This window comes from Pogoniulus pusillus, chromosome 35 (assembly GCF_015220805.1).
Source record: "Pogoniulus pusillus isolate bPogPus1 chromosome 35, bPogPus1.pri, whole genome shotgun sequence".
NCBI classification, from domain to species: Eukaryota; Metazoa; Chordata; class Aves; order Piciformes; family Lybiidae; genus Pogoniulus; species Pogoniulus pusillus.
The window spans coordinates 116,199-132,290 of record NC_087298.1 but is presented as its reverse complement, the minus strand read 5'-3'; the positions used below and the strand labels follow the sequence as shown (position 1 = coordinate 132,290).

At 46.0% G+C, this 16,092-nt stretch overlaps 1 protein-coding gene across 1 annotated transcript in view; it reads left to right on the top strand.

Annotated features, from left to right (window-relative positions):
- LOC135190037 (alpha-2-macroglobulin-like protein 1) overlaps positions 1 to 16,092 on the top strand; it is a 44,313-nt gene that overhangs the window by 18,308 nt on the left and 9,913 nt on the right. The window contains exons 14-26 of the mRNA XM_064170925.1: positions 915 to 1,088; positions 2,954 to 3,059; positions 3,417 to 3,522; positions 3,614 to 3,839; positions 4,032 to 4,158; positions 4,299 to 4,420; positions 4,588 to 4,639; positions 5,134 to 5,217; positions 5,788 to 5,964; positions 8,529 to 8,610; positions 8,708 to 8,864; positions 13,094 to 13,168; positions 13,908 to 14,061. Coding sequence (XP_064026995.1) covers positions 915 to 1,088; positions 2,954 to 3,059; positions 3,417 to 3,522; positions 3,614 to 3,839; positions 4,032 to 4,158; positions 4,299 to 4,420; positions 4,588 to 4,639; positions 5,134 to 5,217; positions 5,788 to 5,964; positions 8,529 to 8,610; positions 8,708 to 8,864; positions 13,094 to 13,168; positions 13,908 to 14,061 — 1,642 coding nt within the window. The remainder of the gene's footprint in view (positions 1 to 914; positions 1,089 to 2,953; positions 3,060 to 3,416; positions 3,523 to 3,613; positions 3,840 to 4,031; positions 4,159 to 4,298; positions 4,421 to 4,587; positions 4,640 to 5,133; positions 5,218 to 5,787; positions 5,965 to 8,528; positions 8,611 to 8,707; positions 8,865 to 13,093; positions 13,169 to 13,907; positions 14,062 to 16,092) is intronic.

Sequence of the window (16,092 nt, the reverse complement as noted above, 5' to 3'; positions counted from 1 at the left end):
TGCAAAAAAATGTCTAACAGAGATAATACACATGTACATGCCTCATTGAAAACTCTAAATAAAAGTTACAGAAGCCAGACTGTTACAAAGCAGTCTCATCAAATCCAGGGGCATGTGCTGCACCTGTAGGTAGGACCCATGGTGTGATCTGGTGTTTCATCTTACAGGAAGGCTGTTCTGGCAGATTTGGTGCACTGCCTACTAACATGTACCTAAATTTGTGACCATTAAATATGTCAGCCAAATGTGCCAGTGGCTTGTGCTCAAACTGAACCATGTGGGTTTACTTTCATCTCAGCCTATAGTTAAAAAGCTCAAACTGTCAGAGGTGAAAGTCTACAGACTAAAAGCTTCTAAAAGCCTACATCTGCTCCTCGAGCTTCATGTCCTTTACTGTAAGCCTGGACAATATCAGCTTTTTCAACTGCAAACTTCTACAAGGTATAGTAGTGCTGGCATTGCACCCCAGAGTAACAATTGTGACACCAATATGGTTCACTAATTGTTCTCCAATAATCTCCTTTATTGCAGTGATTCAGCGACTTATATGCTGACTCGGAAGGGGCGTGCACAGCTAGCTTAGTTAAGATTGGTACATGTGGAAGGCACAGATAGGCTTAAGGTTATGTGTGAGGCACAGATAGGTTAAACTTACATAAACAACCTGTAGGGTCAGCCTCCTGCGGCCAGCAGACCCTGCCTCCGTGCAGCTGCATGTGGGGGGTTTGCTTCACTGTCTGAGTTCCTGCCTCCAGGATGGACTGAAGGACACTCTGCAGCACAGGTTGCTCATGATTATCAATTCATGTGCTCTGTTAGCAAGAAATTAATCCAAATAATAGCGGGCTACAATCCAAATATTTGCCATGCTTGTTGGACAGTTCCTCATGAAGATCTCTGTTGCTCCATTGCAGCTGTCTGATAAGGTCTTTGAGGACAGCTTCATAATTGGAGGACGAGGGTTCCCTTATCACCTGGAAGACTTTGAGGCATATCCTTGTTTGCCCCAGCAACCCCACCTCCATAAAAAGATTCAAATGGAAGCACCATGGTACCAAAGTGATGGTGATGTCTATAATCTGTTGAAGGTGAGTGTCTGTACTTCCACTAAACTTTGCCAGAGCCAGTAACTGACAGTATACCATCATGAGGAACGTCATCTGTCCCAGACTTCATTGCTGCAAGTCAATTAAAGGATGTGAGATACAGGAACAGGTTGCCAAGGGAAGCTGTAGATGCCCCTGCCCTGGAAGTGTTAAAGAGTAGGCTGCATGGGGCCTTGAGCAACCTGATTTAGTGGAAGGTGACCCTGTCCATAGCAGGTCCTAGATGATCTTTAAGGTCTCTTTCAACCCCAAACATATCTATGATTCTGTGAAGTCAGGTGTGCCTTGTTCTTCAAGTGCAGCTACACGCCATTGAGGACTATGGGGAAAGATGAAACTTGTGAGTATTGCAAAGCACCTTATTAGAAAAAGACACTATGAAAGTAAACTGAGTTTAGGCTGCCATATCTACAAAAGATGAGTAGCAAGAATATCCCAGTAAGACCTGAGCACCTCTTTTTTATTTTGACTGCTTGTTGCTTGGCTATTACTTTATTTGCAAACATCTTTTCTTTCTGTTTCATTGAGTCTCTGCTTGCTTGACCTCAAAGCAGTGTTCATACAAAGAAGCCCTTCAAAATATGGCTTCTGTCAAGACAACTAACAAAATTAGCTAATCCACCAACAAGCACAGTAGCCAGCAAAAGATTAACACATCTGCTAACTGAAATTCAGGAAGTACTACTTCCGACAGACTGGTGCTTAAAGAAGTCAAGAAGGCCAGCAGCATTCTGGCCTGTATCAGGAACAGCATGATCAGCAGGACCAGGAAAGTAATTGTCCCCCTGTACTCAGCACTGCTGAAGCCACACCTTGAATACCATGTTCAGTTTGGGGGGCTTCACTGCAAGGACATTGAGGTTCTGGAGCATGTCCAGAGAAGAGCAACAAAGTTTGTGAAGGGTCTGGGGAACAAGTCTTGTGAGGAGAATCTGAGGAAATTAGAGTTGTTTAGCCTGGAGAAAAAGAGCCTGAGGGGAGACCTTATTGCTCTCTACAACTCCTGAAAGGAAGTTGAAGTGAGATGAGTCAGTCTCTTCTGCCTAATAACAACTGAAAGGACAAGAGGAAATACCCTTAAGTTACACCAGGGGAGATTTAAAAAGTTCTTCACTGAGAGGATTCTCAAACCCTGGAACAGGCTTCCCACAGAAGTGGTCAAATCCCCTTCCATGGAGGTGTTTTGAAGCTGCAGAGGGACTGGGTACTGAGCAACATGGATAAGCAGCAGACTTGGTAGATTTAGATAATGATTTTGATGGTATTTTTCAACCAAAATGATTCTACAAAAGAATATATGCAGGTAAAAGCATACAAAGGGTAACAACATGCTGAAAGCAATCCAAAATGGAGTGTGAGTTGCATAGGCTTCTCAGGCTGACAAAAATCTACCCTACAATTACAGATCCTGATTCCCCCAAAAGACAGGATGTTCCACTGTCTTCTAGATGCTTACTTTTTGCTGGTTTTGGATGCCAGTTGAAGGAGATGGCATTATATCTCAGCTCGTACTGCTCCTGTAACAGGTGGCTTGGGATTGCCTTGACCCAGCTGCAGGACCTTGCACTTGGTCTTATTGAACCTCATGAGGTCGACTTGTGCCCATCTCTCCAGCTTATCCAGGTCCCTCTGGATGGATCCCTGCCCTCCAGTCTGTCTGCTGCACCACACAGCTTGGTGTGGTCAGCAAACTTGCTGAGTCTTCACTCAATGCCATTGTCCATGGCACCCACAAAGATGTTGAACAAGCCTTTGAACAAGACTGATACCTGCTATCACCAGATACTTTCAACATTCCTGATTCCCTTTCATTTCTCATTGATTTACTATTTTCATTGTTTTCCCAGAAACTGCGTATGAAAGTATTAACCAATGCTAGAATCAAGAAACCAGTTTCCTGTATGAGACCAAACCTTGAGAGAAAGGTGCTTTCTGGAACTGCCACTATGCTTGGTAAGGAGTAGACACATCCATCTCCTTGACTGAAGGGTTTCCCCTCTCCCAGTTCTGGATAACCTGCAGCTGAGACAGCTGATTCCCAGCCTGCTGTGTTCCTTGCCTGTGGGGTATGACAAGAACAAAGCTCTTGTTCAGTTCAATGGACCAAATTTGCAAACCACAGGCAAAAGCTGCGATGTCTGTGCATTGGTCCACAGAAAATGTGGAATGCTCTCCACCCACACTTTCACAGATTCCATTATTGTTCTGTGTCACAAAGCAGTTGCATTTGTATGAGATTGCCGGGGAAAGAACTCACTTCACCTGTAACTACAAATATTGTTTTCTGAGGTATCACTTGCTTTCTAGCAGACAATTTTGTCAACCATGATCATTCTGCACCTCACCCTGAAGCCAAGAGGCCAAAACCACGGACCCTCTTCCCAGAGACATGGATTTGGGATTTGGTCTCTGTTGGGTTGGTAACAGCCTCTACCCACCTTCCCCAGCAAGACCCCCGGAAACTTGGAACTGCTTCTGAGCAAATTCTCTCCCTCTGCCTGGTGTAGGAACAACGGCCAAGTGTCCCTCCGAGTTGCTGTACCTGACACCATTACAGAATGGAATGCCAACGCCTTCTGTGTTTCTGAGACTGGATTTGGGTTCTCCCCTCTGACCAGTCTCAGGGTCTTTCAGCCTTTCTTTGTGGATCTGTCACTGCCATACTCAGTAATTCAAGGAGAAACTTTCAGCCTAAAAGCTATTGTCTTCAACTACCTCAAGAACTGTATCCAGGTGAATATGCCCCCAATTACATGGCCTCTGTCAGACAGAAAACTTGAGCTCAAAGGCAAAGTATGAGCTTCTCAGGGGACCCTAATGCTGGCATATGGGGCACAAAGCACAGCTTTGCACTTCATGACCCAGTAGTGACTACCTGTCACTAACACCATGCCAACATATGTTTGTACACTTCTCCACATTTAGGTGCACACCATGCTCACAGAGACCCCAAAACTAAAAGTGGAGCTATGTCCAGACTGCCAATTCACCAGCTGCCTCTGTGCCAACGAGGCAAAAACCTTTGTGTGGAATGTGACGGCCACCAAGCTGGGTAAGGCTGAGCAAAGGGATATGTGGAGGCTTGCATGAGGACGGATGGGATTTGCCTGCCTCTTCATGTTTGGTCCTGATGCTCCTACATACAGCTATCTTCTGCAAGTGCTCAGAAATGTTACCCTGTGCTCCCTGCAGGCACAGTCAATGTCACTGTGGTCAGCACGGCAGAAGATGCACATGATCTGTGTGATAACAGGGTTGCTGTGACACCTTTGCAAGGAGAGAGAGACACAGTGATAAAACCCCTGCTCATTAAGGTTAGTCCGCCACTCCAGAGTGGCAAAAACCTGGGGACAGTGCATCATCCCCTCAGACAGCTAAGTGGAAGCTTAGTCCCTTTTTCGGGGAAGCACACAGGCCTACTGAGGCATGGTGACTTCCTTTCCTGTCCTCCCTATCTGAAGCACTCTTTCTCCATCTGCAGTCAGGAGGTGTCCTACAAGAGAAGACCCAAAATGCCTTTCTGTGTGCTGTAGGTATGAGACAAAAATCCCCAATGGCTACTGACAGTGAGAGAGGGATGGAATCACAGAATCATAGAATCATACAATTGTTTTGGTTGGAAAAGACCTTTAAGATCATTGAGTCCAACCATTATCTAACTCCACCTGGTGTCATGCTAAACCATGTCACTTAGCATCATATCTATGATTCTTTTATACACCTCCAAGGACGGTGATTCAACCGTCTTTCTAGGGAACCTATGCCAGTGGGACAGGGGACAGGGCTACTACAAATACTCAAAGGTGGGGAGAATTTGTCAGAGAGCAAGTGCAGGTGGCACCATCCCTGCTTGGGAGAACAACCAATACAGTTTATCTGTTTCTGTCTTCTCTTTGTCAAAGTTTCCAGTACAGTCTTAGCTGCTGTAACTTCATGTCACACAGGCCTCATTTGGGTGTCCTTGAGATGTTACACTTGTGTGTGATGCTTCTTCCTTGGGTTAAATTTCTGGGTTCTGCCTTCCCAGATAACACTGTCTCTGAAGAATTCTCCCTGACTCTACCTGCAGAAGTGCTGGAGGGATCTGGCAGAGCCACTTTCTCTATGATTGGTGAGAAAAGCTTTCCCTGCTCTTGAGTCCCCACTGGGAAGATCATGCACAATGTTTTGGCATTAAATATGCTTTGACCAGTTCCCCATGAAGTAAACTGTAAAGTCCTCAAAAATGTGGGCCAGGTAACCTCTTGTAATATTTGTTCTTCTTATAAGGAATAGTCCTGGATAATTCCCAAGTGGATGGAGGAGAAGACGCAAAATAGGGTATCTCCTGTGGCCTAAATGAACCAAAAACATCCCTGCAGATTTTCACCTTGCTTGCCCCTAATTCTTTTCCCACCCTTGGTACCTACTAAGGAATGACAGCTTTCTTCACCTATCTTCAGACCTTCTCAAGCTTATCATTCCCTCCCTCTTCCTAGAACCATGATGTGTTCCCTTTCTTAGCTGGTCTACTTTAGGAGACGTCATCATAAATCTTAATCACCTCCTTTCAGTGAGTGGCTGGCTCTTTTCCCGGGTTCCAGCAAATTTTGAGAAGGCAACAGTCCTTGGTTCTTATTGTTGATTGTTTACGGTCCTCATTTCTCCTGCCCTTAACTTTCTACTGCACCTCAAACTTAAGGGGACATCATGGGCACAGCACTTCAAAATTTAGACCAGCTGCTACAGATGCCCTTTGGCTGTGGTGAACAAAACATGGTTCAGTTTGCACCGAACATCTTCATACTCCAGTACTTGAATAAGACTAAACAACTGGATGCAGAAATTGAAGACAGAGCACTGGAATTCTTGAGAAAAGGTAAACATTATCCTTCTTGCTTCTGCTGAAAAACAAAGGTTCTCTAAATTGACAGTGCAGGGCACTGGCCTAGCAGGAAAGTGCAGGGCAGTAGTGGGAACACTGCCAAAAGTATGACAAATGCAGGTATCACAGAGAACAAGGGCAATGTCTCATGGAAGGAAGACCCAAGATTTCTGTATTTTTGCCTGTTATTGAGATACTAAGCCTGCCTTTTTTTTTTTTTTTTTTTCGAGAAGGTTGTGGGTAATTAATGATTTCCAGCACTCTCTGGTGCCTGTGGTTTGTTCTTTAATCAATCCAAGGCAGATGGTAGACCCTTGTGGTAACAGGGAATCAGTTGCTATTACCTGGAATAAAGAGTGGCCCTTACGGACAGGCAGGATTTTGGTAGTTTTTCACTGCTTTTTAGGACATTTCAGCCTGACTGTCTCCTTAGCCTACCATTTTCCAAGGTCAGCAGCAACCTACAGAGAGGATTTTCTTCCGTCTCCTTCTCCCTTCCTCTCTTGTACTGTGAGTTGCAATATGTGTCTGGGAGAGGGTGGCCTAACTCGTGGCAGCTGAGAGTCAAAGGGGAGAGTAATCAATGAGGAAACAACAGCAGACAGGGCCTTGCCCTAAGAGCTTAAAGGCATGGCCTTGTTACTCGCTGTACAGCCCATAAAAAGGGCTGTCTTGAGTCCTAGCAGAAGTGGAGTGCCAGTGAGAGCTAGTAGAAGTGCTGAAATCCAAACTAGGAAGAGTCTCCGCTTCTACAGTTCTTCTTATTCATGGCAAGGTGCAAGTGAGGGTTCCCTGTGGAGATGTGAGGTGGCTGAACATGTCACTGTCCTGCAAACCAGCAAGGCAGATACCTACGGTACTTGCACACAGCACCTCTAGTAACATGGAACAGCCACATGGCACATTTCAGTGGTGCTTCTTGTCATGCTGATGTGGTGGGCTGTGCGGGGAGCTGTGGGGTAGTAGGTTTGCCTCACTATCTCTGACTGTAGGGCCTGGTGAAGTCTCTTGCTGCAAAGCCTTCTCACAGCAAGGATACAGTTTGAGATTGAATTGGTTGTGGCAAGTAACGAGGCAGGAATTACAAAATGCGTAGTAATTTTGGGTTCTTAATTCATTCAGGAAGATCTCCACAAGAATGCTTCTCGGCAGCATAGTAATTTAAAAAAATCAGAAACATTGGAAAAGGTTTGTCCACAAAAAATGGCTTTACCCCACTTACAAATGAAAGGCAGTCTGGAGCCCTAGGAAAACTCTGTGTTACGGCAGTGGAGCAGAAGTTTTAAGATAGTCCCTGGCTCTTTTGTGGCAGTGTTGGAATTGCTCGGCTGTTGAGATGCTTCCAGATCTTTGGATGCTGGGAAAGAGGCAGACAATCTCTGACCTGATCCTGGTTCCTCTTGGATCCTGGAGGTTTGCAGAGGTGCAGGCAGATCTCTTGTAGATGTGTAGAGAGCACCATGTCAATGGCACTTCTTGCCATGTCTTGAGGCACTTAAATGCCTTCTCCTGGGAAACTTGAGGCACTTCAGTTTCCAGGTAGTTCAAGCCCCAAATATCAAGTTGTGATGGTTTGGGTGTTACCTGCCTCCCCCCTCCTCTGGAAATCATCCAGGCTAGACTCAGCCAGCTCTGGAAATTCAAATGAAGCTTATTTTTACAGCTAGCACAATATACAATCAGATATTTGCAGTATACACAGTTATAGACAGAAATATACAAGGTAAAAGGTAATACAGAAACACAACAGCCCTCCCAGAAACCTGAGTCCCCAGGAAGGGCTCCCAAGTGTCCTTCCACCTTCTCCCTACCCCTCAACCTTACCCCAGTCCCAAGGAAGAATGGAGGTTCAGCCAGGGGGTTGGAAAGCAAAGTGGATTAATCAGAGAAACGGCAGAGAGACTAAAGAGAGAAAGAAAATGCCACTCCGAGCTCCCCAGCAGAAGAAGTGCCTTATCTATCTTTGGATTCTTGTTCTTATATCTCTCAGCAAGCCTATGAGTGAAGTAGATGTCATTCTGTTTGTTTTCCTTTCACAGCCTGTAATCACCAAATCATTCTAGCTAGCTTCAAACTAGCACACAAGGCTAAGCTGGTCTGAAGCACAAGGCAGAGCAGAACAGGTTGTCCAAGAGCAGTGAGGCAGAGGCATCAAGGCAGAGGCAGCACGCACTAAGGCAGAGCAGTGAGGCAGAAGCAGCTCAACCACTTGCGACTTAGCTCCATTTATATTATTTGCCTGAGTGCAAAGGCTCCTTTGGCCATGGAGATTCACCAATCAAAATGGCATTTGCCAAGCTGACCATGTTAGGTGAACCCAGGGCTCACTCACCCTTATTTGGGCAAGACACAAGACAAGCAGCAGGTGTTTACCCGTGGGTACCTGCTTATCACATTGGGAGGGGACATAATGGCCCAAGCCTTTGTTTTCCTCCCACCCTTCCTCCATCAGCAGAAGGGTGGGGCAAACCAGGACATCTAAGAGGCCTATTGGCCTTCCAGGAGAGATGGAGCAGGTCCTTACACTGAAAGTCATGTCCTGCTACTTTTCTTCATAGGTTACCAGCGTCAGTTGCTCTACAGACATGATGATGGGTCCTACAGTGCCTTTGGGAAAGCTGACAACCAGAGCAACACGTGGTAGGTGACCAGTGTTGGTACTGGCATCTCAAACCTATTGTCCTTGCTAGTTCAGCTCCTGGCTGTGACATGGGATCCCTCTGTTCTCTGCCTACAGGCTGACAGCTTTTGTAGCCAGGTCCTTTGGACAAGCCAGCTCTCACATTTACATCAATAAGAATCATGTGCAAAGTGCTCTGCTCTGGCTGCAGAAGCACCAGCTGCCCAGCGGTTGCTTCCAGAGTGTGGGAAAACTCTTCAACAATGACCTGAAGGTATGGCTACCAGACATGGGAGTGGAAGGAACATAATATGGGGCACAGAGTTCTTTCCTCATACTCTTCTGCTGTGCACAGATACACGAAACGATGTCCTCATAGTCTATCAAAGCCAAAGCAGATTCCCAGGGGAACAAAAAAATGTAGCCTAAACCAGCAATCATTTCATCCATGTGATGTTTTAATCTCGGCTAGGCTTTATTTTCACACTAGACAAAAGGTACCATTGCTAACTGTGCTAAGGCACTTCAAGGACACAAGGAGAAACATTTGCATATTTTAGTGCTTGTCTAGAATAATCAGGTTGTATTCTCCCTCTTCTCATGCCTTGCAACCACAGTACTCTCCAGACAGGCCTGATGATGTGCTTCAATATGGGACAATCTGAAGACACAGTTGTTCTTCCACTGCCCCAAAAGTATAACTTCTCCTGCCACTTGCCATTGTCAAAATGATCCCTGCAATGTTGCTGGAAATCATAGAATCATAGAATAGTTTGGGTTGCAAAGGACCTTAAGGATGATATAGTTCATAGGCAGGAACACTTCCTACTAGACCAGATTGCTTAAGACTCCATCCAGTCTAGCTTTGAACACCTCCAGGCTTAGACCCTTCACAACTTCTATGGGCAACCTGTTACAGTGCCTCACCACCCTCATGGGGAAGAATTTCTTCCTAATGGCTAATCTAAATCAAGCTTCTTCCAGTTAGAGGTCGTTACCACTCATCCTGTCACTACACGCCTTTCTAAAAAGTCCCTCTCCATCTCTCCTCTAGCTCTCTTCAAATATTAGAAGGCTTATAGAGGTCTTTTCCAAGTGAAAAGATTCTATAATTCTATGATTCTTTAAGGTCTCACAGATACTTCTCTCCAGGCTGAACAACTCCACCTTTCTCAGCCTGTTTTTGTAGGAGAGGTGCTTCTGTCTCTGATCATCTTTCTGGCCCTCCTCTGGACCCTCTCCAACAGTTAGATGTCATTCTTGTGTTGGGAACTCCAGAGCCGGGCACAGTATTCCATGTGGGATCAAGAATGGAGTAGAGTGGCAGAATCACCTCCCTCAATCTGCTGGATGTGCTTCTTTTGAGGACTCCAGGATTCAGTTGATTTTCCTGTCTGCAAATACACATTGATGGCTCATCAACCAGCACACCAAGACCTTCTCCTCGGTGCTGTTTTCTGTCCATTCTCTGTTGAGCCTGTGTTTGTGCTTGGAATTGCCCTGACCCACGTACATATCCTTGCACTTGGCTTTGTTGAGCTTCATGATGTTGCACTTGACCTCCTTTCAAGCCTGTCAAAGTCTCCCTAGGTGACGTCCCTTCCCTGCAGCATGTTGAACAGACCACACAGCTTGGTGTCATCAGCAAGCTTTGATGTGAGAGTGCCTCAATTCCACTATGTCACTAACAAAGAAGTTAAACATCACTAGTCCCAGTACTGACCTTGGGGGAACATTTGTCACCAGTCTCCACTTGGACATTGAGCATTGACCATTAGTCTTCGAGTGTGGCTGTCAAAGTCAATCCCTTGTCCACCGAGTAGTACACCCATGAAATCCATGTATTTCCAATTCAGATACCAGGATGTTGCGTGGGACAGTGTCAAACACTTTGCACAAGTCCAGATAGATGACATCAGCTTCTCTTCCCTTGTCTATCAGTGCTGTTATCCCATCATAGAAGGCCACGAAGTTTGTCAGGCAGAATTTCCACTTGGTGAAGTCTTGTTGGCTGTCATCAGTCACCTCCTAATTTTTCATGTGCCTTAGCAGAGTTTCCAGGAGAATCTGCTCCATGATTTTTGTGATGGTTTGGGTGTTACCCCTCCACACATGCTTAAGAAGATCACCCAGACTAGACTCAGCCACTGGAAATTGAATGAATGGAGATATATTTACAACTTAGCACAATATACAAGCAGATGTTTACAATATAGAATCAGAGAATGAGGCAGGGTTGGAAGGGACCACAAGGATCAGCCAGTTCCAATCCCCCTACCATGCCCAGGGACACCCTACCCTAGAGCAGCCTGGTCTGAGCCCCATCCAACCTGGCCTTAAACACCTCCAGGGACAGGGCCTCAACCACCTCCCTGGGCAACCCATTCCAGGCTCTCAGCACTCTCATGGTGAAGAACTTCCTCCTCACCTCCAGGCTGAACCTACCCATTTCCAGCTTTGCTACATATCTACAGCTATAGACAAAATTATGCAAGTTAAAAAATAATACAGAAACACAACAGCCCTCCCAGAAACCAGAGTCCCCAGGAGGAGCTCCCAACCACCCTTCCACTTTCCTCCCACCACTTTGCCTTACATTTAAGGTGAGTTTGGAGGGTCAGCCAGGGGGGTTAGGAAGCAGAAGAATTAGTCAGGCAGCAAGTTAGAGAGAAAAGTGGAGCCCCAAAAAGCCAGAGAGCGACTCTCTTATCTATATTTGTGTTCTTGTTCTTATACATCTCAGCAAGCCTGTGAGTGAAGTAGGCATCACCACTTTTTCCTTTTCACAGCCTATAGTCTAATTCTTCTCACCAAAATATCCTAACTAGGCTCAAACAAGCACAGTCTTGCTGGGGACTGAAGGGATACTGACTGGCTTGTAGTTGGCTGCATCTCCCTTTTTTCTCTTTTTAAAAATTGGGATGATGTTTGCACAAAACTCTTGGTGAATGTGCCCTAGTGCTCAGGTACGTGTGGTATGGCACTGTTTGGGTTCATTGTCTTTCTAAAGATGAGAGTAATCCAGTCCAGTCAGATTGCAAAGCCATTCGTACTATATACAGAGCAACTTTGTGAAGAAAAGACTACCTCACTTTGTTTTATTTTATCTTATTTTAGTAAAGCAAAGGCATACACTGCTTTTTCTCTTCGATTTTAAATGCAGTACTAAAGGAAAACAGAGTATGCATGTACACTGTTCATCTATTTCTGACTTTCACTGATTTTTTATCTTGGACTGTCTATTTGAACAGAACTTTTTGGGAATATTTTCCGTGTGCCCCCTCCCTTTGCCCCCTCATCCTTCAACTTTCATCTGTTCAGTGTGAAAGCTGCTTCTCAGCATCTGAGCTTTTCTTTTTAGATCACAGGATCACAGGATGTCAGGGGTTGGAAGGGGCCCAAAGAGATCATCAGGTCCAACTGCCCTGCCAGAGCAGGGCCATAATCTAGCTCAGGTCACAGAGAAACGCATCCAGACAGGCCTTGAAAGGCTCCAGAAAAGGAGACTACATAACCTCTCTGGGCAGCCTGTTCCAGTGCTCTGTGACCCTTAAAGAAGTTCCCCCCTGTGCTGAGGTGGAACCTTCTGTGCTGCAGCTTCCATCCATTGCTCCTTGTCCTATCCCAGGCAGCAGTGAGCAGAGCCTGTGCCCTCCTCCTGGCCCCCAGCCCTCAGATAGTTATAAACATTGATTAAATCCCCTCTCAGTCTTCTCTTCTCCAGACTAAGCAGCTCCAGGTCCCTCAGCCTCTCCTCATCAGGCACTGCTCCAGTCCCCTCATCATCCTCATAGGCCTGTACTGGACCCTCTCCAGCAGATCCCTGTCCCTCTTAAACTGGGGAGCCCAAAACTGAAAGCAGTATTCAAGAGGAGGTCTCACCAGGGCAGAGAAGAGGGGGAGAAGAACCTCCCTTGATCTGCTGGACACTGCTGAATGCCCCCCAGGACCCCCTTGGCCTCTTGGCCACCAGGGCACATTGCTGCCCCAGGGATGTTCTCCTCCAGCACTCCCAGGTCCCTCTCCACAGGGCTGCTCTCCAGCAGTCACCTCCCAGCCTGGACTGCTGCAGTTTATTATTCCTCCCCAGGTGCAGGACTCTGCACTTGGCCTTGTTGAACCTCATCTGCTTCCTCTGTGCCCAGCTCTCCAGTCTGTCCAGGTATCTTCTTGCATGCAAATCCTGTGTCCAAAACTGTGTTCACATGTCTAGTTGTAACACATTTAATAAAATACACAGCTGAACAATTTGCTTCCTGCCTTTCTACGACAAGGCAAGCCTAGGTTTTATGGACAATATGGCACTAAGGATGCCCTCAATACCAGACTGCCATGATGTTCATTAAGTAAGGCTGGAGGGCTTTCTTTCAGACCCCACATGTCCAGAGGCATGCTGCTACACTCTCTCAGCTACACCATTCATATGCACTTTCAGAGGCTATACAAAGGCAGGCAAGCAACGGCTGCTTTTGCCCCTTTGATAGTTGTCTGTATGACTTGCAGGGTGGTGTGGATGATTCAATCTCGTTAACAGCCTACATCGCTGCTGCGCTGGTGGAGCTCCATCTGGAGAGCAATGTAAGTCTCATCTGAACTCTTACAGGGCTTGAGGGCATCTTCCATTCTTCATTCCTCCCCAGGTCTGTCGTTTCAAGGAGTGCCCTGCTTGAGTTAATGAAAGGTTATGTCACATCCCACCTTTGTACACAATAAGCTCAAAAGGAGCTTTAACTTGGTAAGAAGTTCTTAATGTAAACGGCCTGACTTGCAGCAAAGCAAGAGCCTTTCTCAACTGATCCTAGGGGAAGTAGTTGTCACTGAAAATGGCTCCGGGCTTGCAGGGAGAGGACACAGTATTCATTAAACTAATCAATGTAGCTAAAGGAGAAAAAAAGACCTATTCTCCCTCAGACTGGAAATAAAAACCTTTGAGTACAGACCATTCTGCTCAGGATGAACAGCCTGACTGGTACAGTTCTGCAAACATCAAACCAAACAACATCAAACTTCCCCAGGAGCTGAGCTCACAGCACGCAGTTCTGACATCCCTGAGATGGTGTTACCAGACACTTACTGCAGCTGGAATCTCCAGTTGATTAACAATCCCCTATCCCAGTGATCTGTCCAGTCACACCTTTAACACGCACCCACAGCAAGTGCTGCTTTCTTCACTCTACTTCATGTTCCACAGACTTGAAAGAGATGCTAATTCTGAAACACAGGGAGGATGCAGCTGGGATACTGGGGAGCAAGGGCAGATTTTTTCGTAATAAAAAGTGGTCAGAGGAAGTTCACTGGAGTTTGATTCCTTTTTTAGGATACTATGCTGGATAATGCCTTACATTGCCTCAAGAATGTAACACTTGATAAGACAAGCCTTTATGTCAAGGCCTTGATGGCTTACGTATTCACACTGACCAAGGACACAGAGATGAGACAGCAGCTCCTGGATATGTTGGAGATGGAAATTGGTAGGTTGTTGTTGTTGAGCATGTTTCAGTTTCTAGAGATGATTGTGTTTAAGGCCTGATATCTGTAGGATTTTATTGCAGTGATTTGGGAAATGTAACTATCCTCAGATTGGCTTTTGTGTCAGAAAATGGTAATTTATTGAAGCTCTGTGTGGTAGTGTGGGGGAGTCCCAGGTTCCCCTAAGAAGACTACAGAGATGAAGTCCCATCCCAGGGGGATGGATCTGGTCATCCCAGAATGTGGTAACTTTGTTATTCTATTCCGCTTTCTGGTATCACAGCTTATAAGGCAGTGCCTGACTGATATCTCTGCCTTCTCCTCCCCTCCCTGCCTCTCCTCCCTTCACTTTTCTCCTGGCTGGGCGTGCGTACCTCCTCACCCGATGGCTTGTGTGCGGGAGATGGCTTCCCACTGGCAGGGAATTCTGAGCTGGGTCATGCGTCCTGCTGAGGCCTTGTAGGCCTAAGCTGGGGAGGGCAGTGTTGGTCTACTCTCAGGCCTCCTGAAGGTGGAAGGGGTGGAGAATTCTAGATGGATTTAGTGTGATAGACTTGGCCCTAGTTTGTGAAGAGATTAATTCTACCTGATTGCCTTTTGTACATTAGCACCTGCCAGTAGAATCTCCCCTCAAACTTCCAGTCAGTGCAGTATCTTCATTTTCACTTCCCAAAAGGAGTAGATATAATTTCTGTCCTCCAGTTCTGCATAGCTCATGGCCCCGAACTGGGACAGAAATTTCTGTCAATATTTATGGAGCAGACAGAACTGAGATTATTTCACTTTCAAAAGCCAGTAAAAAACAACAATGCTTTTGCTTAATTGGAGAGGAATACAAAAAAGTGTAAAGATGTGCAGGAAGAAAAAATACGGCATATATAGATCCTTAACACCTAACACAGATACAGGACAAGTTGGGAATTCCCCAAAAACCTTCCTCCTGACCAGTTCTAAAGCACCAAAACCCAGTGCTCCTTTCCTCTCCCCACCATTGTCTCGCATTAGGCCCGAGCAGGCCAAGACTGTGCAGCAAGAAATGCACTGTGGCCTTGGAAGCTGCAAGCAGGTTACTCCTCCGTAGATACCCAGATAAGAGTCCCTCCGGAGGGCCAATGGAAGGGAGAAAAAGAGAAAAATTTGGCTTTGCTGCCCACTTATAAAGTGATAGCAGGATTATGGGACTGAGTAACAAAAACTGCAATATCTGGGGTCTAGCTCCTAAAACTCTCTGGTCCTTCTGGAAAACTCTATGATTTTCTTAAGGGGACCTGGGTCAAACTAGCACACTGTGAAGGTGCATGTCTAGGCCCAAGAAACAATTTCCAGTCAAAAGAAGCAGAGGTGATCCATGCTAACTTGTGTGGTAAACATAGTCACATGAGCTGTGATGCTTCCATCTTTCTTCACCAATCCACACATAGCATAGGAGACCTTGCATGGGAAGTAGGATAAGGGGTAATAGGCACAAACTAGGACACAGGAAGTTTCACTTAAAAAATAAATTCTTTACTTTGAGGGTGGCAGAGCACTGGACCAGGCTGCCCAGAGGGGCTGTGGAGTCTCCTCTGGACACCTTCAAAACCTGCCTGGATGCATTTCTGTGCAACCTGATCTAGGTGAACCTGCTCAAGCTGGGGGGGGCTGGACCAGATGATCTCTAGAAGTCCCTTCCAACCCCCATTACTCTGTGATTCTGTGACTGCTGCCCCAGTTTGTCAGGGTCCTTGTGTGGTTACGTGTTTTCTGTTGGGCTGCTAAGCTTGGTTCTTCCTTTTGTCTCTGTACCATGGGAAGCAATGGACCTCCAAACTAAAGAAGGATGGCAAACAGGGTTTTCAAATCATCTCAGCCTATGGTTAAACAATTGGTAATCTTCCAAGGAACAAACAATAGGATGAGAAGAAATGGCCTCAAGTTGCACCAGGGGAGATTTGGGCTGGATATTAGAAGAAATTTCTTCACTGAAAGGGTTCTCAAAGACTGGAATTGGCTCCCCTTGGAGCCAGGAGATGATTCAAAGGCACAGAGATGTG